The sequence below is a fragment of the Lygodium microphyllum genome, chromosome 29 (genome assembly GCF_053477565.2).
Source record: "Lygodium microphyllum isolate KBCC chromosome 29, Lygodium_microphyllum_v1.1.10, whole genome shotgun sequence".
NCBI classification, from domain to species: domain Eukaryota; kingdom Viridiplantae; phylum Streptophyta; class Polypodiopsida; order Schizaeales; family Lygodiaceae; genus Lygodium; species Lygodium microphyllum.
Window position 1 is genome coordinate 73,000,891 of NC_141163.1, and position 25,495 is coordinate 73,026,385.

Consider the following 25,495-nt stretch of genomic DNA (forward strand, 5'->3'; position numbering starts at 1 on the left):
GGCTTATGATTGAAAGCTTAGAATAACCACTCAAGATGATTACTCATGATAGAGGTTTTCTTCCACTTCATTGTCTTAGTGAATGTGACAAATTTTTTATATGGATTGAAAGTATTTAGATGCCAAAAGTTTGTATTAATATTAATTAACTGCAATCACATCTTGAGGACCAATTTAGTTTAACAAGTTCAAAAGACTAGCTAGATCCTCATCCCCAAATTTTCTTGTTGAGACACATACTCCAAAACCATACTTTTGAAGCCACTCTACTCCAGTTTATTCCCTTAGTTGATCCCTAAAATAAAATCGCATTCATGGATGCCCAAATTTCTTTGAGGGTCACCACTCTAATAGTGTGAAAGACGAACAATCATTTCCTTAAGTGGCCCACACTTGCAAAAAATGCAAGGTTGCATATCATCACCATGTTCAATACCAAACCTGATATGCAACATGAATTCTCTCCAAGCTTGGGCCACCCATCTCAAAACAAAAGTCTCATTGTTTCCTCAACCCCACATGAACATTCTCTATGTCTCTCTCACTAAGATTACTTCTTGTTAGAATAGCACCCATGATAACCCTCAACTTTGTGCAAATAAAGGCACCAAAATGTGCTCAACATGGGAACATCTTTTGTGAAATAGCATTTGGCTTTTGTAACTCTTGGCAAAATTTCAATTATGAAGCAATGTAAAATGTGTAGTCCAAAAGGCTCACATTCAAAAATGTTGGAGGAAAAAGAAAGGTCTAACATCTTTGTCTCATTCTCAAAATAAAGGGTCTTTAGACCTTAGCCAAGATGTATGCAAATTCAATTTTTATAATATCAAGAAAGGAAAAGGAGAAGGCTTGTTGGGTGATTTGAGGAGGTGGGAGGTAGAGGTGGTTACAACCTCTTTCTTTCTTTATCTTCTCATCTCAAGCTTCATTTCCCTCTCTCTCCCATTTTGACACAACTCTCATCTTTCTTGTTCTTGTTTCTTTCTCTCCTGTGCTTCATTGCCTAATCTAATGGAGAGTGAGGAAGAGGAAGAGAGTGAGGATGGAAGCATTGTTCAATTTCTCGAGTGCCTTCCTTTTGTGTATTTTTGGAGCAATGGTTTCTTGGTGAAGAAGAAGGTTTCTTACAAGTTTTTGTGGCCAGCAAATGTATTTGTAGCCTCTCCTTAGCTGGTTCGTGGTTTGATTTGTGCGGTGGTAGGGTGTTGTTCAACCCATACAAACACCTAATGGGTGATTCAATGCCCAAAGGTTTTTCAATATCCTGATTATTGCAATCTAGACCTTGAGCAAGTCTTTAACGTGCACATAATCCCATGTTAGCCTAGACACCCTTGTCAATCCCGGGCTGGCTGCACCTTGATCTCCCATAATGACCTCTCGATTTAAAGTATTCAAAAGTTGAGCTTGTAAGAATATTTTCCAAAGTTTGAGCTTGCCTTTTAACATCTAATTGATTAAATAATATATGGAAGCGGCAGCAGTCTTTCACGTTTCAATTGTCGTATGGGGGTAGGACATATTGAAAAACTATAGTTTGAGGCAACGAATTTTGGGAATCTTGAGGTGCACGGCGATGTACTACTAGAGAGTGCAAGTGTGGGGTCCACAGCAGAGGAGAAGACTATCGTCATCGACAATTTATTTTCTTTTTTCAATTAATGATCACAAGTCAACACTTGCGGACACCATGCCTGGTTTAAATTCAGCTAAATGTCTTGCAGTCCACCACCTCCTGTGTAGAAACGCCTCCTCTCCTCCCTCTCTTCTCCTTCCTTCTCCCTTGCCCCTCTTTTATCTACGCGATCGTAGAGCTTCTTAAACCTGACAAACGAGCGCAAACGCACTCCCGCGTGCACAGGCATTCCCACAGATATGGCGGCTTTGTCCCGGCAGTACTCTGACGTCGCTACACTCGGCCTTACCAAGCACACACCGCCCGATGTTGCAAACGTAATGCTCTCGCTCTTATCATTTCTTCTTTGTTGCTTGCATTCACCTAGGTTTTTTGAGTTTAGCAGGCCTTCTTCCTTACGCACCGACAATCTCTTACATATCTTACTTCAATTTGATGAAATCTTGAATCAACTTCCAATCCAAAACATGGTTGTCTGCATTGGCTCGTTAGCTTTTCTATACTTTTTTTCTTTTATGCTGGTGTTCCTTCCAATCTCCATCCTCTGTCATCGTTTATCCTTGCTTGCGGAAATGCATTCCATTATCAGGGAAAATTCTTTGCGAAGTCATGTCGCTTATACCATAAATTTTGTTTCAGGAGAGAAATCATTTAGGTTCTTGTCGAGTTCAGAAGCTTTTGATTATGTAATGCAGGGATTCTGAGGTAGTCTTTCGCAAGCCTTAAATGGTCCACAGATAGATTCAGAAATATTCACCAGACAATCTTTCTTGGTTCAACACTGGGCTCTAGACAACCATTGCTAAAGGCGTATTGAACAAGGAGTTTAAGAAGTTGCACATTAGGTAGTCTGATCTGCACGTTGTAGGCTTTAAGCTAAGGTGATGCAATTGTGACCACCCGCTGTAATTTGAAACTGCAGAAAGCTACAATGACCAATAGGTCAAAAATGTGGCTCTTGGTTAAACACTGACCTCTAATCAAATTATTGCTACAAGCGCATTCCTCTAAAGAATTATTTCTAGAGAATTATTGCTAAAGGCATATCGAACAAGGAGTGTAAGAAGTTGCACAGGAGACAGTCTGATGTACTTTGTAGGCTATAAGTTAAGGTGATGCCACGTGACCACCTGAAATGCTTTGAAATTGCGGAAATCTATAATGACCTACTTAGCTGGAATATCCGGCTGTGCATGATGTCAAAGCATTGATCAGTTCCAATTAGTCATTCAGTGCAAAAGTTCTTCCTCCTTTGTTCTACCAAAGAAAAGCATTGTATCTTTTATTTTTATTTGGTCCACGCATTCTCACTTTAAGCTTTCTGCTTGGTCTAACAAAGAACAATTATATATTTATATAAGATGTCTAACCATTATGATTCTATCACGTTAGCTATCATGATTCTGCCACGTTTCTTCATATGTTATATAAACGTGATTCAATAGCTATGTGTGTGAACTTTTGGTGTCTTGTCTGGAATGTAATGGATAAAATTAGCTGTGCAAGTCTTGTAACGGCTTTCATGATGGCCAAGAAATGTGATGTATGATTTGATTTTTCTTGTAGATGGACATCAAGGTTCAAGAGTGTCCTATTACTGATTGGGAGGGGGACCTCTTGGTGATTGGTGTTTTTGAGGACAGCGTATTACACGATATTCATGATGGCAATCTGCACAACATACATTTATCGGATCTGAATCTGAAATTGGATGGAGTTTTGATTGAGCTGGTATGCATGCTGCAGCTAGATATGCTATTTGGCTGTTTAATTTGTTCTGTAACCTGCTTTTCTTCATACACATAGCACACTGTCAATTCTGTAATATTTGAATACCACATATTTAATATGCTGCAGCTAGATATGCTATTTGGCTGTTCAATTTGTTGTGTAACCTGCTTTTCTTCATACACATAACACCTAGTAAAACGAGGTTGACATTCATTTTTGGTTGCACTATGCTAGAAAGAGGTGTATAAATTAGTGTCTACACAAAATAGGTCCTTTTTCCAGTGGATGGGTTCTTCATTGAGATAAGACACAAACACCAAAATGCCAAGTAGGGGGGTCACTCCCCTCCAAATAGTAGCTGAGAGAGAGGCAAGAGCCATGCTGGCATTAGTCCTATGAGGATAGGTTGCAAGCTGTCTGAACAGCAGAGTCACACTACGATTAGTTTGTGTGGGCAAGAGCTCAGACTTACACACAATGTGAACAGAGGTGTCCAATGAGTAATGCAGCCAACAAGAGACCTTGAGATTTGAGCCTCAGATTTAACCTTTATGACATCACCAAAAGGTGATAATGTTTTGAGCTTTTATGCTAATCATTTCATCATTGTATAAATGTCTATGCTTGTTGAGGCCCTTTATGGGACCTTATAAAGCAAGTGTCTTATGATACAGTAAATTTCTGGAAGAATCTATTGTATGGTTGGTCCTATCCTGGTTCTTTAATGTGTCTAGCAACCACTGTTGGTTTGTTGTTGAGTAAAGGAAGTACAGTAGATATTTTCATTTTTGTAAAAGCATCACTACTGTAATTGTGTAGTTGTCTCTACTAAAGTTGCTAAAAGAAAATATTCTTTTGTCTTCATTAATGTATTTGATTAATATGACAAGCCATTTATACTAACTTACAATTCTAGGACAAAGAAAGTTTTTGAAAATGTTTTGGCTCTTGCTTATTACTCTTAGATCTGTTGATGGGATTTTGCTAAACCACATCAAATGGTTACAATTTGGTTAACCTCTAAATTCTGCTTCAAATTCTAGCACAAAGGAACCTATTGTAAATGCATTGGCTCTTTGTTGGTCAATGTCCAATCCATTAGTATATCTAGTTGGGCATTTTGCCAAACCATAGAAAATCGTTGCAACTGGCTGTATATGAGTTATTATGCATGTCCAAATGCCATATTCTTGTAGATTGAGGAAATTTTTTATTTGAAGTGAGATCACAGTATGAAAATGCTTGTTCCTGTTTTAGTAAGCAAGATATTTTGAGGATTTTTGAGTGTGAAAGTAGGACCAAATAGAAATTGTAGCTTACATTTAATGTGAGTCTTTGGTCTCACTCACACTTCTGTTAAAACTTTGAGTAGTGTTAATTTTTTACGATCTAACAATATAGATAGGTCCCTAGATAATCTTGTTCAGTCTACATGCAATGATCACTCATATTCTTCTCAATTGCTTAGCTATGGTGACATTCCTTTCTGCTTTAGAAGACTTCTTGTTCCAACAACTAGGTTCTCTAGGTTTTATGTGGGAGATTGGGGTAGTAGTTTGGTTGGATAACTTGTAGGTAACCACTCTCTTGAACACTGCCCCAGTGCATGAGCACCCTTCTCGACTTGAACTTTTGTTAGGCTGTTGGTGCGGACGCCTTTGGTATCCTTGTTTTGGTATTAAAGGTGGTGGCTTCAAGTGATCAAGGGGTGGAGTGTTGGACGATGAGAGGGTTCTCAATAGGAACCTAGTTGAAAATTTACACTGGAGCAGTGCCTGGCCAGTTCCTCTAGACATAGGAGATTCACGTTATGACAACTCTAGCTCTCCTTGAGGACAATAATATGGAGTATCTACAAGGATGGAGGGATATGGCTTATCTTTATCTAAATATGGAGTATCTACTAGGATGGAGGGATATTGTTTGTCTTTACTTAAATATGGGTATTAGTAGGAGAGTTTTTGTTTTTTCAAAAAAATAATTCTATTATTAACTCATGCTAATGAGAAATCAATGTGGATTCTCAAGGGAATATCCATATGATGAATAAAGAGCTCAATATCCTAGGTTGAGGCCTCCACAATGGCCCTAAGTGAATCCATTTTTGAGGAGTATTCATGTGTTGGAAATGAATGAAACAAAGTCCAGGTGGGGAATGCCTCCAGTCTCTTTTGTGTGCTCTCTAAATCACTATGGTGCTTGTGCTATCTACCTAGAGGATATGAATAATCTGCATCTAAACCTATGAAAGGGTCTTTAGGCTCTTTGGCCACTCAAGATGTAGGGATATCTATCCTTTGGTTATGGTGCATTGTCCCTCGTTCCATGGTCCACCCCAACAATTTGTTGCAAAAGACAACCATTTGAGGGCCTCAACAGGCAGGGGATAGCAGGGAGTCACCTTCCAAGGGCAAGCTACAACATTGCTAATCAGGTGATAGCATTTTGGAGGTACTTGGCAGTAGGTGACTGCATTAAATGTAGGAGGCTGGAGCAGGCAACAAGCAGAATTTAGGGTTTTCTCATGAAGAAAATCAGATTTCTCTCTCATCTTGACTTTCTCTCACCTTCTCCAACCCATTCTTAGGAGATCTGAGCTTTTAAATTTGTGTAATTGTCGCATAATTCAAATGCTAGCCCATTCATTGTAATTTGGGGTAGCATTGGCCAATTGGTGGTTCCACTTGTGTAAGTCCTGGGTGAAAAATCAAGGGGCAATAGGCCCGAATTGATTGCTGATTGTTGCTACAACAAAGAGGCTTTTGGAATAGCAAAGGAGATTTTAAATCTCAGTGTATACTCATTCCATTAGCAATCAATCTAGCCGATTGTTGTAGTTAAGTGCTTAATGAGGGAATTACCACCCTTTCCAAGAAGAAAGTCTGGTTTAATGATTCTGAAAATTAATTAAATGGCTGGATAATGCTGAAAAACGAGTTTTGGAAGGCTGCCACTTCGCAAAAATGCCCATGAAAACCGAGAAAACGTTTTTGGGGGCAGGGTCTAAACCATTCAGTTAGTTTATAGTGTGTGAGAGAGAGAGAGAGAGAGAGAGAGAGAGAGAGAGAGAGAGAGAGAGAGAGAGAGCTATTAGTCCATTTTCTAACCAAAGAACAAGATTTACTGTAGAAGACAGCCATTTGGGGGCCATAATTGGTAGGGGGCAGCAGGGAGTCACCTTCCAGGGGTTGGCAAGAGCATTGCTGATTAGGTGACAGCATTTTGGAGGTGCTTGCAATAGGTGACTGCATTAAATGCAAGCTAGAGCAGGCAACAGACAGAATTTAGGGTTTTCTTGTGAAGAAAATCAGATTTCTCTCTCATGTTGGTTTTTCTCACCTTCTTCAACCCATTCTCAAGAGATCTTAGTATGTCTCAACCAAATTTGGTGGATAGTAGAGAGATCTCTACTGTAAACCCTAAATTTACACAAAATTTAGGGTTTGACAACCACCTCAGGACCTATGCCGATTGGTGAAGGCATTGTGCACTGAATTCAGCACCTGAAATTTGTGTGATTTTCGGGGAATTCAGATACCAGTCCATTCATTGTAATTTGGGACATCATTTGGCTAGTTGGTGGTTCCATTTGTGCAAGTCGTGGTGAAAAAGGAAAGGGCAGTTGGCCCAAATTGATTGCCGATTGTTGCTATAGCAAATAGGCTTTTTGGAATAGTAAAGGAGATTGTGAATCTCATCTTGTACTCATTCCATTAGCAATCAAGTTAAAGAAATGCCAAAAGGGGGTGCTAGTTTTGGGGCCAACAGGGTATCCAATGCCCAATATTATTAAGGTAATTTTGTACCTTTCAAGTTATATTTATTTGCTGATTGCCGTAATTTAGTGCTTCATCATGGAATTACCACCCTTTTCAAAGAAGGAAGGCTGGTTGCATGGTGTCTATTTGTGGTGTTGGCACCTTGCCTTTGCCAAACTGTCCATCTTTGAGCTTTGTTTTGGATGTCCTGCATATTTTGGACTTGGGATTCCATCTCCACTCAGTTCATGGCCTTACATTCAGTGTTGAAGATTCTTCTTCAAGAGCCATTTTTCCAATTGGTTGGTAGGAGAGGGGGCTATACAAGCTTCATTCCCCTTCAATGGTGAAGGGCCCTCCAAGGCAGATTACTATAGCTGGACCCAATTCCAATTGTGCACCACATATCCCACAAGTTCTACCCTATCCCCTGCTATCTTCTTTGGTGGCTCCCTCACATCCCTCATCCCTTTCAAAGGGGGATGATATTAGTGATGCAACTATGGATTGCTTGGCCCTTTGTATTTCAGAGGGGGATTCCAAGGATCATGAGGAGCTTGTTTAGGGATTGCACTCTCCTACAAGCCTTTTCTTTATGTGGCAGCCTCTTTCCTTTGCCATCGAGCCACCATTCCCTGCCGCTTGCATACCATGGCCCTTATCCCTTGTGTTCTTCTTTGGCAGGTTATGGCACCTTGGATAGCTCCTCACTATCATCTCTTAGTTGGGTCATAGGCTTGGCTCACCCATTTTTGACTAAAGTTTTTGGAGCGATCCATTCAAAGTCTCTCCACTTCCATTTGCCTATGGTGGCCTCCCATTGGATTAGGCTCTCATCTGAGAGGGGGTCTTACCCCTTGGTTGGCACTCTTCAACAACAGACTTCATCAGTTGTGGCACTCTTCTTGCCACCCTCGGATTCCATCTCCTTTGGCTTTCCGCTACATCCAAGATCTAAGAGGGTGTGTTAGCTTAGAGCTGCTTGTTGGTGCTGACTGCTGCAGCCTTTTGTCATTCAATCTTCACTCAGTTTTTAACTTCTTCTTTCTGCATTTCTTTTAGTCTTCTCTATTTCACTCTAGGTTCACTTTCCTTTCCAGTGTGCACTCTCACAAATTCTAAATTGTTGTTCTGGTAGATCTGGCCCACCTTCCAAACATCAGTCCTTCATATGTTTGAATCTATCCTTGATATGCTCGAGTACTGATCATAGGTGCCGGGGTAGGTGGAACTGTGCTTTGTCTTTGTTATAACCGATATGTGGGTCCATCATAACCTATGACAACTCTTTAGCCACCAGTCTAATGCACTATCCTATCTATGTTCTTTACATTTCAAAGAAAAACAATTTGAATTAACTGGATAAATATAGCAATTATAGCATAAGGGTACAGTGGGTTCTTTTTATCGAGTTTTGACAAAAAGGCACAGAACTGATGAGAAGTGCATGTAGGATTCTTTGCCGAATGGAGCCAAGCCTTGGTAATATCCAGCCTTTGGTAGGGAGGTAGTCAATTCAATGCTTAACCATTCCATGAGGCTGAGGGTTTTTTATCATTAAGGTCATTCTTGCTGTGTGGCTGGAGTGGAGACAGGTTTGGAGGCCTCTGCAGTCCATTCAAAGGTTTTGGATATTATTGGCAGTCTCATGGAGATACATATCTAGAAGGCCTGATGTCAGCTGACTTTCAGCCAATATCATACCTCTATGTTACCACCCCAGCCAAGCTTTGGAGTTCCATTATTTATCTTCTTAGAGGACAATAAGATCAGTTGCAAGGTGATTGGTGTCGTTGGGAGGAGCTCATGCATCTCTTTCTTTGCATGTGGGGGGTGATTTTGTGAGGATTTAGCCTTCAATTCACTTTGTGAGATGACACCTGCCATGGGATTTGTACTGCTCCACCTTGACTTCTACTCCTGTTCCCCCTAGGGCTGTCTTGGGAAGCCTGATATTGACTTGACGTAGCTCCAAGTCTATTGTTAACAACCCCCCCTTGTTGTTGAGTTTCATCTTCAAAGTTCAATTTCTGAGATTTCTTTGAAGGGTACAAGGCATTCCTGATAATTTAGCTGTGTTGGTATGTATGCCTTGAGTGCAATTTTGGTTTTTGTCTTGTAGATATGAACTTATTGGTTTGGTTGTGGTGGACATGCTTTACTTTGATGGTCAATATGGTGCAGTACTGAAATGTGTTTACAAAATGAAACAGTTGTATGAAGATGACTTCAAAGGTTTGCTTGGTCAAGTATCAACCATGCGTATCTCTCATGGTGATGTGAAGAGGTAAGGTTCTTAAAATTGACCATTCATTTTGCAGGTTCCTTAGTATTGAATTTGATAGTAATGAACCATGTTTTTCTTTAGGATTGCATTGGTGGGACTTGGCAGATCCTATGCTGTACTTGATGCAGTCTATGCATCAGATTCATGGCGAGTCTTAGGGTTGACAGCTGCACGCTTAGCAAAACAATCAAAGGTTATAAAACCTTGATATTTCAGCGAACCTTTACAAACTTCTAACATGATAAGCCTTTAATAGCATTCCCTTTCAGTTATGCAGTTTGGGGGTTGCAATGGTTGATACTGATCTGATGACTGAAGAGTCTAAAATAGCAGCTGTTGAGGCAATAGCATCTGGAGCAATATTAGGAACATATGAGGACACTCGCTTCAAGTCTGAGGTCAGCTTTTGTTCTTCAACAACTGGTAAAACTTCTTCATTGAGTAGCCATTTACAGATAAATTACTGATTTCAGACCCTCTTACCTCGGATGTTTGTTGATTTGGTAGGCAAGGCCATCAAAATTGGAAACTGTTGCAATCATGTCTCTTGGGACAGGAAGTGATCGGGACGAGGCCTTGAGAAGGGCTGTTTGTACTACTGGAGGGGTGATAATAGCAAAGCAGCTAGTTGCAGCTCCAGCCAATGTCTTGACACCAGGTTAAATCCTTTGGTAATTAGGAAAGTTATTCTCTCATAGGTTTACCGCAACCACTACAAGCAATAGATTTTCTCTCAAGCATGTAGTGGTTTAAGGATATATAAAGAGGAGAGTCAGTTTTTTTAATATTGTCTGGTTGACTTGTCTTATTTGTGGCAACAGCTTATACAAAAAAAATGCATGCGGGTGCTTTTAGATAGATCCATCTTTAGCAGTGTACGAGAAAGAGAAGTTTTTCTTTTATGTAGTGCCATGATAGTCGATGATGCATGCCAACCCATACCTAGCAGAAGCAGTCCCATAAGCCAAATAACTGTGGTCATCCAATACAACTTGTGTGGTAGGAATACCTTTTTTGCATTGAAATTCACTCTCCTAGCCTCTTGCAGGCTAGCAGTTTGACAAAATCTGTTCTCCAACAAATACTTTCTAGGCACAAGGTATTTACCTGCTGTGTTTGTTGAGAGTCCATTTGATGTGCATGAATGTTTGGCCAATTGGAAACTAGCTTTTAGATATAAGAACAACTCGGTATTTTATCCCACAAAGTGGCTGAAAACGGCTTCCCAATCAGTGATTGTCCAATGACCAAAGGCACTTGATAACATCATGCTAATAAGGCCTCTCCCAAGCTTCAATACTAATGGGACATGGATTGTTCTTTTAATTTTTCAAGAACTTCATTGCACTCTATGGTTTCTCACCTCCCACTTAGGTGCTCCTCATGCCCTCCCCCTTTATTTGGCCAGCAAGGTACGCATTTTACTCCTATGCAAACTGCAAGCTCAAACCTCATGAGAAGGTTTGTGAACTTACCAAATCTATGCTCCTGCCATTGTAGTCAAGATGATGAGTGGGCTTGGTGGTTTGTGATCCAAGCATGGCCTTTGATCTCCACTCGAACGATCATTGCTTCTCCCTTTCCTTAGCAAGAAAGTTTTGCTCTTTGGTGGTTGCAAGCTCTCTGATCTCCAAGATCTCCATGAGCAAGGCGAAAAGATAGATGAGAGGATGAAGAGGTTACATACTCACTAGAAGCTCTGTAACAACTTGATTCGTGGTGGCATTGAGATGTACAATGTCATCCGTAAGTGTTGGGACAATGTCAACCTTGGTGTTGACCAAAATTGATATCTTGTAATCTGGTCATTGCCTCCCCCACCTCTTTGAAAATATTATCGGTATTCCACAAGGTTGCCATCATTCCCGATTCTTTTTGATCTAGGTTTTCCTTGGTTGAAGAGCCTATGGAGTGTGGAGATATGCTAGGGTTTCCACTAAGAAAACACAGAATATACTAACATGGCTAAAACACAATAATTTAGAAAAAATCACAAAAAGCACAAAATTGCAAAAAATGCAAAAATATGGGAGAGTGGAATTTGATAAAACTCAAAGAATGCTAAATGCAAACAAGTGAATGTACACGATGCTCAAGGGCAGAGCAATCCAATAGCTGATGACTCTTGTGGGAGTGGGCTAAGGGAGATGTGTTTTGTCCACCAAAGACGGATTTGGAGTATAGTAGCCACCGGTCAGAGCAGAGATATGCTAGGGTTTTCACTAAGAAAACATAGAAGGTACAAACATGACTAAACCACAATAACTTAGAAAAAATCACAAGGCAAAAATAGGGGGGAGTGGAATCTAATGAAACTAAAAGAATGCTGAATGTAAATGAGTGAATCTACAAATACTCAAGGGCAGACCAGTCCAAAAGGCAAACTGATGACTCTTGTGGGAGTGGACTGAGGGAGATGTTGATGTGTTTCATCCACCAGAGACGGATTTGGATTACAATAACCATGAGTCATAGTAGGGATTGATGAAGAAATGTGCTGAAAACACAAAAATGACCTGGTGTAGATGAAAATACAGATTTGCTGGAAAAGTGAAAATGTAGCAACTAACAGCTAGAGTAATGATGTGGCAGTTGGGGTGACCTCATTAGTAGTCAACAAAAGCAGACCAGCAGTTGAGCGAAGTTGAGAAGTGGCTAGAAGCTGTAAGCACAACCTAGTTTGATTATATCAACCGGTTGCACAAGTGACCAGCATGCTGGGTGGCTCTAGGATGAAGCAAATGCAATAGTAGAGGGAGGACCCTCAAGGGCTAGTGACTATAGGTTGGCCTGCTCTAGACAGAAAACACAGTGGTCTAAAGGATGTCAGTGGCAGCTGGTGTATTGAATAGGTGCTGAAGCAGTCATAGAGGCTTTTGGAGATGATGGTGAAGGATGGCAAAAGGGATTTGGGACGTGCAAAGTGGCTGAATAGATCCCTATTTATAGACACATGAGCCAACCAATTGTCTAGGGTGGTGCCTAAGATGTCTCAGATGGTGCTCAGACACTTTGGGTGCATAAAATGTGGGCGCCCATACACTTTAGCTACTTATGATATTTGAGTTTAGCGGATGTTTAATGAGCTGAAAAAAGGGGGTTAAAGTTAATTAACTCTTTGTTGCTTGATATGGAGGTCCCCTTTTAGGTTGATGTTGACACTCCAGGAGTTCCTCACAAGGCCTTGAAGTGGGGTGGGTTTTAAACCTTCAATGGTAAAGTTTGTTCTTACAATGCAAGTCCTTTTTTAATGATTTTTCTATCTTGGCTTGAACTACTCTAAGATCAATCACAATGGCTTACAATGATGGCTACATCAACTCTAGTTTAGTTCTTCAAATTGCTTTGCTTGTCTTCCTACCATGGTACCATGGTGTTCTAGTTTTTGTCTTCAATCCTTGGTTTTCTTGGTGTCAATGTACTATGTAGTTTGTTGTAATGTCACAATGATCATTTTATTGTGATATCTGTAAAGAAATGCTCTACCTCAAAAAAGAAAAAACAATCATATAACAAACATAGATTGATAAAGAACATAGTTAGGGTTATGGAAACATAGGGACAAAAAGATCAAGTGGTACCACAGTTTGCCTTTATGGCTTTACCTAGTGAACCTACTAGTCACTTTATTGTCCCCCAACCGACATTTGGATAGGGCTTATGTTCTCCAATATCTCCACCTCCATTGGAACCATATGGAAACATTCATGTTCCACTGTCTCCACCATCGGGACCACATGGACACTTACACCCTATTTTTGCCTACCCAGCACGTCTTCCTTTTTATCCCCCTCCCTTCTACCCTTATTCTTCTTACACTTCTTATCCAACACCTTATGGTTCATCTTCCTTATTAGGTAAGCATACTTTTTTTGACAAGACTAGTTTCAATGGGTCTAATTACACTACTTGGTCAAATCTAATGAGGCATGTACTTGATTCAGACCTTGTGTAGTGGTTGGAACCCCAACCTGATCCCGCACTTGTTCCATATGAGGTTGTTTGTTTATGGAAGGCTAAGAATGCCTCCGCTACAGTCAAGTATTGGCGGCTTCTCGCTAAGTTCTCTACCATGGGGGACTCCTAAGTCCTCTAATGACCAAGTCACAGTGTTTCTAAATAAGTTGCCGGGCAAATACTTCAATTTTTCATAGCATGTGATCTCACAACCTACCATGCCTACCTTTTATGAATGTGAATGTCAGCTATTGCATTATGCTTGATTGCTCAATCAGTTTCATAGTCCATCTTTCAAGGGGCTCGTCGCTAGCACTTCTTAGAAGGGGTAGCAACAAGGGAAGGGAAAGCAAAACTAAAACCAAAATTTAAATCAAAATCAAAATTAAAACAAAAATTAAGCTAGTGAGTCATAAGGAACCTTCGAGTCTTCCCTCAAACCTAGGTGGAAAAATTTGTTAGCTTGCATATTTTAGGGTTATTAGTTTGCCATCTCTTGGTTGTGAACTCTTGTTAGAGTCTAACAGAGACATGGGAGCTCTGGCATTTTAGTGTGTATTTCTTCTGTTTTTGACACTTTTTTCTATGTTTGTCATGCCTGCCTCTACATTGCCCAAGATTCCATGTCATCATTTTTCTTTTTTTTCGGCGTAGTAGAATTGCATTTGTTGCAGTCCTAGGCTATTTTTCAGCAGGGATCAGATTTAAAGGCCATTTTGGCAGGTTGGACAGATTTACAGGCCATTTTCAGTAGGTTGGAAAGATTTGGAGACATTTAGCTATTTATAGCTGACCCTTCTCACTTGGCAAACACATCTTCTGTAGGTTGCTTCTCTTAACTTCGGCATTCTTCTTTATCTCCGGTACTGCTACTGCCATCATCATTCTCAGCCTAATTTGGTGCCCTTATTGGTGCCTCGGGCTCTGTGCTAGGAACTGATTGGTCAACAACGTTGTATTCAGCATTCATCTTCAGTTAGTGCAAATTTCTTTCTTCTTCTTCCAATTGTCTCTTGTGTCTTTTCTCTCTATGTTCATGTCCTTCTTCTATTGCACACTCTCACATGTCACCATTGTCAAAAGAGAGAATTGAGAGGTGATCAACATCAAGGAGACTTCCTAGACTGGTCACACAACCCTACCAACCCTTGTGGTGTGCTGAAACGCATCCATTAGGAGCCAAGCGACAACTCAAAGCTTGTGCTTTGGTGAAAACACAGCCTTTCTAGTTGCGTCTTAATTGTCACCATCAGCATTTTGGTGCATAGGTTGTATTTTTGGTGTAGGTGACAACTTTTCTCTTTCCAGTGGCTCATCTACATTGTTCTTCTCGTGAACTTGCAGTTGATTTCACCGTTCAAGGGGCGGTCTACATCAAACGTAGGTATTTTGGGTCTTTTGTAGGTTATTGAAGATGTCTTATCACCAATTTGCTGGCTTTGATGATTCAAAAGGTGATGTCTCTCATCATTCCTTTGACAAGCGGAGAGATTATTGCGCTAGTTCTTGCAAAGATTGAGAAAAACGGAGGTTACTAAGTCCATTTGTACAGCAGCCTTCTCCTTCTCCCTCCCTCCATGTTTCACGCTAGACCCATACCCATGGCCTTAAGATGCCTCCTATGGTACCCTTTGTGCAAGTGCTCGTACTTCCTTCTTTGCCCAAGGAGGACCGCTTGGATGGTTCCAACTATTCACTGTGGTCATGTAAGGTGGAGTGTATTCTTGACACCTTCGACCTTTGGGAATTTGTTTCTCATTCCGTTCCCCGTCCTGTGGATGATCCTGTTGTGGGATCAACAATGGATGTGTTGCCTTATGGGATTGGCTCAACTCTTGAGCTAGATTGTCTCTTTTTATGAGCTTACAAGATTTTGTCCTAGTGCATGTCACAGATTTAGGACTACTGTGGAGGTTTGGAAGAAGCTAGCATCTCCCTACCATTAGAAGATGTTTGCTCACCGCATATTCCTTGAGAAGAAGCTTTGGATGCTCAAAGTCAATGATTCTCCTTCCATAAAGGACCACATCAAAAAATTGGAGGATATGAGAGATGAGCTTGTATCTCTTGGATGGGCTATATCTTCTGAGGACATGGCCATGATTTATTGACTTAGCTGCCATCTCCAAAGTTTGATGTATTCTACACCAGTCTTCTCACTTTGAGGACGTGAGATATACTTCTTTGGGAGAACCTTGCTCTGCTAGGTCTTGGAGCATGACGAGTGGCCCAGAGATATAGGCACCGGTGGATCTAGCTCTAGGAAGGATTTTATAGTAGGTTCGGGGGGGGGGGAGAAGGGGAAGCCCTAGGCTAAGAAATAAGAGGATGACAAGGACGATTCCAAGGATTCCAAGAAGAAGCCCAAGTGCCCCCATTGTGGCAAGGGCACGGAGAAGTGTTGGCAGAAGTAACCCCATTTAAAGTCAAAGGATTCGAAGGCCACACTTGCTACCACAGAGTCTGTCTTCATACACTTGTTCGAGATGAAGGATACAACACTTCTTCTTCTGGGGAGAAGCCTTGGCTCGTAGATTGTGGAGTCTCTTCCCACATGACTTACCACCAAGATTGGCTTTAGGACATGAGATCCAAGGGGGTTTTCCATCACCATTAAAGACAAATCCTCTATACCCGTGCAGGTACCTGAGTCATCATGGAAGGCCACACCTGCTACCACAGAGTCTGTCTTCATACACTTGTTCGAGATGAAGGATACAACACTTCTTCTTCTGGGGAGAAGCCTTGGCTCGTAGATTGTGGAGTCTCTTCCCACATGACTTACCACCAAGATTGGCTTTAGGACATCAGATCCAGGGGGGGTTTCCATCACCATTAAAGACAAATCCTCTATACCCGTGTAGGTACACGAGTCATCTTCACCTAGGATGCAGTCATAGTGGAGGATGCATCTATAAGTGCTGCTCTTTGGACAGGTACATAGAAGGGTGGACTTTACACACTCATAGCCCGTATTGCACACTTTTTACATGAGCTTGGATTGCTTTGGCATACTCATTATGGGATTTTAAACCTTGATGCTACTCAATGGGCTTCTTGGAAGAGATGGTTGAGGGACTTCTAGATTTTCCTCCTGTTCACACTCTTTGCCCTAGTTGCTTGAGGGGCAAGCAACATAGGCAATGTGATACATAGGTTGCTAATCGAAGGGCTTCGACATCACTTGAGTTGTCCACACTGACCTCATGTTGATTGTTGATGACTTTAGTCGTTATGTGTGGCCGTGTTGCTTGGAGTACAAGAGGGAGGCGTACTCCTATAGGGGTGGTTGACATGATAGTACATGTAAGAGGTGTAGGGGGTTCCTTAGAGTAGTATGCTTGCTTTACAATCAATGCATATGCCTCCCGATTCCTTGACGTTGCTCGTTTATGCAAAGAGGACTAGGAAAGAAGGTCTAGCAAAGAGAGGAGAGAAGTCTTGGAGGAAAGAGAGTATGGAGGGAAGAGAGACAATGCTACAGAGAAGTTAGATAGAGAAATCCGGATGCAAGAAGTTTGAAGATAGAGACATTTGGGAATGTGAGATGGAGAAAGGATTGAAGCTCAGTTGAGAGTGCAGTAGACAGTGTGGAGAGTGAAGCATGACACCCAATAATAGATTGAAAGAGTATAATGTGAAAGTACAAAGTACAACCCTTAAACCTTAGGGTTGTAGGGGGTGTTCACACCCGAACACGATAAGTGTCCGTAAGTGTGTGACATTAGCACATATGAAAGAAGACTAAGTCTGGGGGAAAAAACCTCTTGTATTGAGAGTAAAAAGTGTCCCAGCGTCCTACTGTTCATCGACATTCCTATGTGATAGGCATGAGTGAAAACCCAACAAACCCCCCTGGAGTGAAGAGTGATAAAAAGTACAAGGATCATTTGCCACCAAAGAAGATCAAATTTAAAGCATTGTGAAGTGCTTCAAATTTGTCACGAGGAAGAGCTTTGGTGAAGATGTTTGCCACATTACTGGTGGTAGGACAATAGACAAGGCTGATATTACTTGCATGTAGCCTCTCTTTGACAAAGTGATAATGTATCTCAATGTGTTTAGCAGATACATCCAGATTAGCTAGCAAGTGTCTAATCCATACGCATTCAACTGTGGTAGTGAAAGCTGCCTTGTATTCAGCTTCACATGACAATGTGGCAACAATGGATTGTTTCTTGCTAAGCTAAGATATATAAGATGAGCCAAGAAAGAAACAATTGCCACTAGTGGAGTGACGTGAATCATAATCACTAGCCCAATCAGAATCACTGTAAGCATGTAATTGCAGTGGTCTCCCTTGGTATAAAGCAATCCAAGAGATCTAGTATCCTGCAAGTATAAAAGACACGCTTAACAGCTTGCCAATGTGACATGCATGACTAATGCATATATCTGCTTAGGGCTGAAACTGAAAACTATATGTCCGGCCTAGTGTTGTATAGGTAAATAAGACATCCAACTGCTAGAGCATATGTGTATATATCAAACAAATCACTGTCATCATGTAATGACAGCTTTAGTCTTGGTTCCATTGGTGCACAAACTGGCTTTCAATCCTGTAAGCCAAACTTCTCAAGAAGTTTACCAATGTATCTTGACTGTGATAAACCAATACCTCTAGCATCATGTATGAACTGAATGCCCAAGTAATAATGCAAAGACCTCAAGTCTAACATTTCAAAAGTTTGTTGCAAATTTTGTTTGAATGCTGAAATCTGATTAGCATGTGTCCCTGTAAGCAAAAGATCATCAACATATAGACAAATGATTAGCATGGATCCCTCCTCTTTACATATGTAAAGAGTAGACTCAGATGAGTTGTTTATAAACCCTTGGTTGAACAAAAAGGTATCTATCTTTGCGTACCAAGCTCTAGGAGGTTGTTTCAAACCATATAAAGCCTTTTTCAGCTTGCAAACCAAGTGTTCGGATCCCTGAACTGCAAAACCAATGGGCTGCTGTACATATACTTCCTCATGAAGTTCCCCATATAAAAATGCGGTTTTAATATCTAACCGATGCACAGTCCATCCATAATGGGCAGCCAAAGCAACCATAGACCTAATGGTCGTCATTCAGGAGGTAGGAGCAAATGTCTCCTCATAGTCAATGCCTTTCTTCTGTGCATAGCCTTTAGCTACAAGCCTTGCCTTATATTTGTCAATGGATCCATCTGCAATCCGTTTCAGCTTGTAGACCCATTTTGTTCCAATGGCTTTTTTCCCAAAGGGGAAAGATACTAAATCCCATGTTTGATTCTTAATGATAGAATCCAATTCAGCTTGCATTGCTGCCATCCAATTCACATTTTGTTGTGCATCCTCAAAACATTCAGGCTCCTCACCATCAATTGTGCTTGCTGCCATAACACACTCCATGGTATGTGCAATATCATGCGTACGAGCTTGCTTTCTAGTACAACCAGCCATGGGTGTATCCAGAAGACTATATTTCATAGTCTGTAAATACCATCTAGGCATTTGTCTTTCCTTGTGACTGTGCATAAGCTCTTGTTGAATTTCAGTTTCAGCACTTTGTTGAATATTTAGATTAGCCAATGGTTGATTTTCTGCATTTTCCAATGGAGCAGCTGGCTGAATATTGAGTTCACTTGCTGAAACTCTAGCTGAATCACCAAATGAAATGGGCAGCACCCCTTTAAATACATCATGGGCAGCTTGATATGTGTCTAAAATAGCAAGGGATAATTCTGATTTTTCATCAAAGAGTACATCCCTGCTGACAAACACCTTTTTAGAGACTAGATCATAGAGTCTGTAGCCTTTGCTCTCACTACTATATCCCACAAAAATGCATTTGACAGCCTTGTTATCCAACTTTTTTCTGAGTACCTGGGGAATGTGTACATATGCAAGACACCCAAAGGTACAAAAGTGTCCAATAGAAGGTTTCCGGCTGTTCCAAGCCTCAAAAGGTGTAATTTTCTCTAAGGCTTTGGTGGGGTATTTGTTCAAAACATGGCAAGCACACATTACGGCTTCCATCCAAAAACTGTGTGGCAAACACTTTGCTTTCAGTATACATCTGGCCATCTCCATGAGTGACCGATTCTTCCTCTTTGTAACCCCATTCTGTTGTGGAGTATAAGCAGTAGTGAACTGATGAACAATGCCCTTTTGCTTCAAACAAGAATTCAGCATAGAGGACATATATCCCCCCCCGGTCAGAACGAAGAGTCTTTATTTTATAGCCAGATCGGTTTTCAACAAGTGCAATAAAAGCCAAGAATGCATCATACACTTCTGACTTTTTTACCAAAGAATAGAGCTAGTAGAATCGAGTAAAGTCATCAATAAAAGTCACAAAATAGTAACATCCTCCCAATGACTTTGTTTGCATAGGTCCACATACATCTGAATGCACTAATTGTAACTTGGCTGTGGCTCTAAAAGCAGCATCACGGAGAAATGAAAACCGATGCATTTTTCCCAAAACACATCCTTCGCATAAGTGCTCACGAGGTCTCTCCAGAAGAGGTAATCCATCTAGCATTTGTGTACGCTGTAAGAGCATCAAACTACCAAAGTTCACATGCCCCATCCAAGCATGCCATAACTCTGCCTATATCATAGTAGGAGTAAGAGTGGATGCCAAGTACGTTGACTGATAAACTAAAAGAGCATCCAACTCATATAATCCATGACATAAAGTGCCAGTCAAGACCAAAGTCATGTGTTCCTTGTCTCTCACCATGCATCTGTCATTATCAAAGGTGACCTGTAATCCACAATGTACCAAAGAAGAAATAGAGAGCAAATTCTTATTTATACATGGCACAAACAAAGCATCCTGTAGGTGGAGAATAGAGCCATCAATGGCTGTGAGCACAATCTCCCCAATACCTCTAACATGGTATGATGCATTGTTGGCACACTGTACAGACTTGCCAACTAGAGTTGTATCAACTGAAGCAAATAAATCTCTGGGAGATGCGATGTGCCTAGAAGCACCATTGCCAAAAAACCAAGTGCTTGCATCCTCAGTAGAGCTAAATGCTCGATCAACCCAAGAAGAGTTATAACTACATGTATAAAAGAAATAGTCCCTGTCCGCAACAAAGGACACTGACTCAGTAGCAGTGGAAGGAGCATCAGAAACAAACATTCCTGACTCCTTTTTCTTCTCCTTGGCAATGCGCTTTCTACACTCAGTGATGTAGTGACCTGGCTTCTTGCAATAATGGCATTTTTCCTTTTTGGCTTGCACGTCTCCTTGTTTTAAATTTCCCTGTGAGAAGTGCATGAAGTCCCAGAGCTTTGCGGAGCATTCTTTACTTGGCTGTTTTTGCCCTTCTGTCCAGCCATGAAAGCCTGCGATCCTCATGGTGAGGTTTAGGGCCGTGTTAAAAACCAAGTACGAAGGAGGTAATGAGTTCAATGTATTAGATATCAGCTATGCATCTAAATAGTACTCATCGACATTCATAAGCTACTCACGCAAGTCGTGAATTTTATTCAAGTGATCTTGCATAGAATCACCCTTATCCATCTTCAATGTCTCAAGCTCTTTCTTTAAGAAAGAGATGCGAGTCTCATTTTTACCAGCAAACATCTGCTCCTTAGCCAAGCTTCTCGTGAAGAAGCTGCCAAACGAATGTGGGGGATGATGGACCGTTGAACTGCCAATGCAATCAGCGACAAAGCCTGTGCATCCCGTGTATCCCATGCTTTTTGAGCTAAGGTGCCCGTTATCCACGTCCTCCTAGAGGAGGAGTAGCAGGAGCCACAACTCCGGGTCTAACTTCTTTACCACTGACATAGTCCCAAAGATTTTTCGCAACAAGTACATTCTTCATCATGAAGGACCAAAGCGAGTAATTATTACCATCCAATCTGTCCTCTTTGGATACATAGGTAAATACATCTCCTCCTTGATTTGCCATGATAATCAATACCAAAAGAAGGCAAAAGAGCAATGTCCAAATTGGAATAAGCTGGAAATCTCCAAAATTTCCAGAAATTACAGTAAATAGCGTGCTGTAATTAGTACACTGAGGTACACTTTGTTAAAACTGTCTGTTATGCACGCAGTCCAAGGTGCATTCGATGTTCAGCAACATTGTATAAGCAAAAACCCCAAAATTTCTTGCCCCAAAATTGTCCAAACCAGTCTATCTCTGACTGAGACTGCAGTACATATGCCAGTGTTTTCCCAAAATACAAAAGCCAAAAATTTTGATAAATTTGCATCAACCGTGTCCCACACATGTACTCAGAATTCTGTGCCTGCCTGGGCAGAAGCCTTGTTTCCAGAAGTGAATCTGGAATTAAAAAGTAAATTAAAAAAAAAAACTCTGAAATCAGTCGACCAAGTACAGGTGCAGATGGCACTCCAGACTGGCATGGCACAGGGTGTGGCAGGCTCCCTTGTTGACTGCCAGTGCTTCCAGGTAAGCTGGCGAGTGTTGGCTCAGGCACAGGCGGCAGAGTCCAGACTGGCGGGTGGCTTAGGGGCTGGCACAGGTGCAGGTGACAGGTTAGAAGGGTGGCGGGTGGCGGGTGGCGTGGCAGAGACCTAGTGGGAGGGCATAGACTGGCAGGAGCAGCACAGAAGGCGGGCGCTGGTCACAGGCAGCGGGCGTGACCAGAGGCGGCGTGGCCCAGGTTGCTGGTTAGGGGCATCACAGCAAGACTCGTCAGAGGTTGCAGGCATGTGTGTCAGAGGCGGGTGTGGCTGGATGGCAGTGCTGCCAGGCGAGCTAGCGTCAGGGGGCTGAGTTGACAGGTGTAATGTTGGATTGAAGATAGTCGGGCACTGCTGACGAGCTGTTGCAGAGGGCACTGGCAGTCTTCCAGTGAGACGCTGCTGGTGAGGCAGAGCTGTATTGAGCCGCGACTCCTAGAGGCTGAGCAAAGTTGAACTGAGCAGAACCTCAGCTCTGATACCAAATGTGAGATGGAGAAGGTCAGCTGAGAGTGCAGTAGACAGCGTGAAGAGTAAAGCACGACACCCAATGCAATAGACCGAAAGAGTAATCTGAAAGTACAAAGTACAAGCCTTAAACCTTGGGGTTGTAGGGGGCGTTCGCCCATAAGTGTGTGACATAAGAACATACGAAAGAAGACAATAAGTCTGGGGGAAAAAACCTCTTGTAATGAGATTTAAAAGTGCCCCAGTGTCCTACTAATCACCGACAATCCTCTGTGAGCGTAGGTGTGAGTGAAAACCCAATAGGGAAGGGGTGAAGTATGAAGGTAGAGAAGTACGGGGATAGAGAAGTCTAGGGAAGAGGAGAAGTTTGGAGATAGAAACAAAGAAATTTGGAAATGAGGAGAAGTAGAGAAGTTTAGAGATAGAGACAATGAAGTTTGGGGAAGAGAAGTCTGGAGGTAGAGACCGAGAATTCTAGGGAAGAGGAGAAGTCTTGAGGCGAAGACAAAATCTGGGGAAGAGAGAAGTAGAGAAGTCTAGTGACAGAGATAGAGAAGTTTGGGAAAGAGGAGAAGTCTGAAGGCAGAGATTGAGAAGTCTAGGGTAGAGGAGAAGTCTGGAGGCGAAGATAGAGCAGTTTGGGGAGGAGAGAAGTTTGGAGATAGGGCTAGATACAGGAAGTCTAGAGGAAGGAGGGAGAAGTGAAGTGGGGGGTGAGGGGAGAGTGAAGAGAAGTCTATAGAAGATAGTGATGCCTGATTGGTGAGAAACAAAAGTACACGTATTTGCAAGAGCACACTTCTATTAGCATAAAATGATTGCTTGATACACTGGTCGCGCAACCTTTTCTCTCTTTTTAGCTGGATATAGAGGAGGGAAAAAGATCTTCATACAATATCAATATCTAGAGATGAAGTGGTGGAGGATGTTTTCTCTAGACTATTGCCAAAAAAACCATTGGGTTGTCGGGTCCAGTGTGCCTTTGGAAGTCTCTAGACAAGAAGTCTTGAGGAAAAAATCTGTGGTGGGGCAATTCTTGAAGCAGGTCTAGGATTGGCAGTCCACAAAGGTCCAAGAAGTCTCTAGAGAAAGTCTAGTTTGGAGAAAAGTCGAACTCTCTCTAGAGAAAAAAACATAAGTCACTCAAGTACAAGAGTAAAAGTGACCTAGTAAACTATCTTGCATATGATAAAAGATTGTTTGTATGCCATATACAAACCGAGTACAACTTAAATACTTTTTGCTATATACAAGTGTAAAATACAACTCAAAGTGTGTGTGTGTGTTTTTTTCCTTGCACAAAAGAGCTCAAGTATGGTGTTCTCTATATCAATATCTAGAGATAGAGTGGTGGAGTATGTTTTCTCTAGACTATCGCCAAAAAATCTTTGGATCGGGAGCTTGCAATTGGGTCAAGTGTGACTTTGGAAGTCTCTAGACAAAAAGTTTGGAGGAAAAAATCTCTAGGGGGGTGGTTCTTGAGGCAAGTCCAGGACTGGTCGGCAAAGGTTGTCAAAGTCTCCAAAGAAAGTCTAGTTTGGCGAAAAGTAAAAAACTCTCTCTAGAGAAAAAACATATGTCACTCAAGTACAGGAGTAAATGTAGCCTACTAAAATATCTTGTACATGATAAAAGATTGTTCCTGTATCATATACAAAGTGAGTACAATTGAAAAGCTTATTGCTATATACAAGTGTCAAATACAACTCAAAGCTTTTTTTTTTTGCATAAAAGAGATCAAGTGCGGTGTTCCCATGTGGTGTACAACTCCCACTTTTGTGAGTGGAAGGTGTTTGTAGAGATGCAAACCTCTTTCAAAGTTTGTGGTGTACGAGCAGACCATGGCAACGAGTTTTGTTCTAACCTATTTTCTTAGTTTGCAAGGATTATGATATTTAGGTATACTCCCATCCTACTAAAATTTATTTGGGAAGAAGCCTTCGGTCTTCCACTTTTGCATTTTTGGGTGCGAGGTATATGTCCATGTGGACAAGAAGAAAAGCGGGAGCAAACTCAACTCCAAGTCGAAGAAGATTATATCTGTGGGTTACAACATGACCACAAAGGGCTATCAGCTCTATGACCCAAAGACTCGAAAGATTGAGGTAAGTAGAGATGTAATATTCAATGAGGCTACGGCCTTTGAAGATTCAGTTGATGGTTCTTCTGATACCGGTGGTTCTTTGTAATCATCCATTGATCCCCTGCCACCATTAGCTTCTCTCCTTCCTTTCAAGTTACCCCCTAGCACAACTTCTTCGTCTATGACTCCTCCCCCTCCTTTCTCTTCTTCCTCACCTTCTCCCTTCCACCCTTGAGGGCTTCTTCATCTACTATCTTGTTATCGAGTGTTTTTATCCCTTCCCCATCTCCTTAGGTTTCCTCTGGGGGGGAGATTTGAGTCGCCAGAGGGGAGCCTTCTTCATCAAACAAGGAGGATTCACCTTCCCTTAGTGAGGAGAAATCATCTTATGTTATCAAAGATGGATTTCTTTTGATGGAGAATAAGCTATGTGTTATTGAAGATTTTAGGCCTAAAGTAATGGAAGAATGTCATGTGGCTCCTTACATGACTCATTGTGTATTTTGGCTATAACCAAGGGACTTGAAATTTATTTCTTTTGGCGAAGTCTTCGACGAGACATTGAATAATTTGTCAAAGGATGTCTTATGTGCCAAAAGAATAAGTTTGATCATACTAAAAGCTTGCAGGGCCTTTGAAACCATTACCAATTCTGAGCCAATCTCGAGAAAGCATTGCTATGGATTTTATTTTTGGCTTGTTAAAATCATTAAATAACAATGATAACATATCGACTATTATTGAGGCAGGTTTAGCAAATCGGCTCATTTCATTCCAATCAAGAAGACTATCAAGTCTCAAGATATGGCTAGAATATTTATTCAACAAATCTTTATGTATTATGGGTTAACACAATCCATCGTGAGTGATAGAGATCCACGAACCACTAGTCTCTTTTAGTGAGCTCTTTTTGAAAATTTAGATACAAAGCAATTTTTCTTATTCTTATCATCTTCAAATAGATGGTCAAAGTGAGATAGCCAATCTCACAATATTGAATATGTTGAAGTGCTATTGTCACTATGAAGCCAACCAACAATGGAAAAAGTATATATCTTTGGTAGAGTATGCCTATAATAATAACACAACGTATACTTCTATAGGCAAAGCACCATTTGAGGTCATATATGAAAAACCACTCTTAC

At 41.3% G+C, this 25,495-nt stretch overlaps 1 protein-coding gene across 6 annotated transcripts in view; it reads left to right on the forward strand.

Moving 5' to 3' along the window:
* Window positions 1–1,724: 1,724 nt before the first annotated feature.
* LOC148010790 (leucine aminopeptidase 1-like) overlaps window positions 1,725–25,495 on the forward strand; it is a 98,667-nt gene continuing 74,896 nt past the window's right edge. For 3 of the 6 annotated variants that reach the window (XR_015689582.1, XM_087672147.1, XM_087672150.1), the window contains exons 1-6: window positions 1,725–1,956; window positions 3,206–3,370; window positions 9,342–9,415; window positions 9,497–9,608; window positions 9,685–9,813; window positions 9,923–10,073. Coding sequence is in view for 5 of the 6 variants with exons in the window: in XM_087672147.1 (XP_087528273.1) it covers window positions 1,879–1,956; window positions 3,206–3,370; window positions 9,342–9,415; window positions 9,497–9,608; window positions 9,685–9,813; window positions 9,923–10,073 (709 nt within the window). In the remaining variant the exon portion in view is untranslated. The remainder of the gene's footprint in view (window positions 1,957–3,205; window positions 3,371–9,341; window positions 9,416–9,496; window positions 9,609–9,684; window positions 9,814–9,922; window positions 10,074–25,495) is intronic. The other 3 variants (XM_087672146.1, XM_087672148.1, XM_087672149.1) reach the window with 3 other exon arrangements.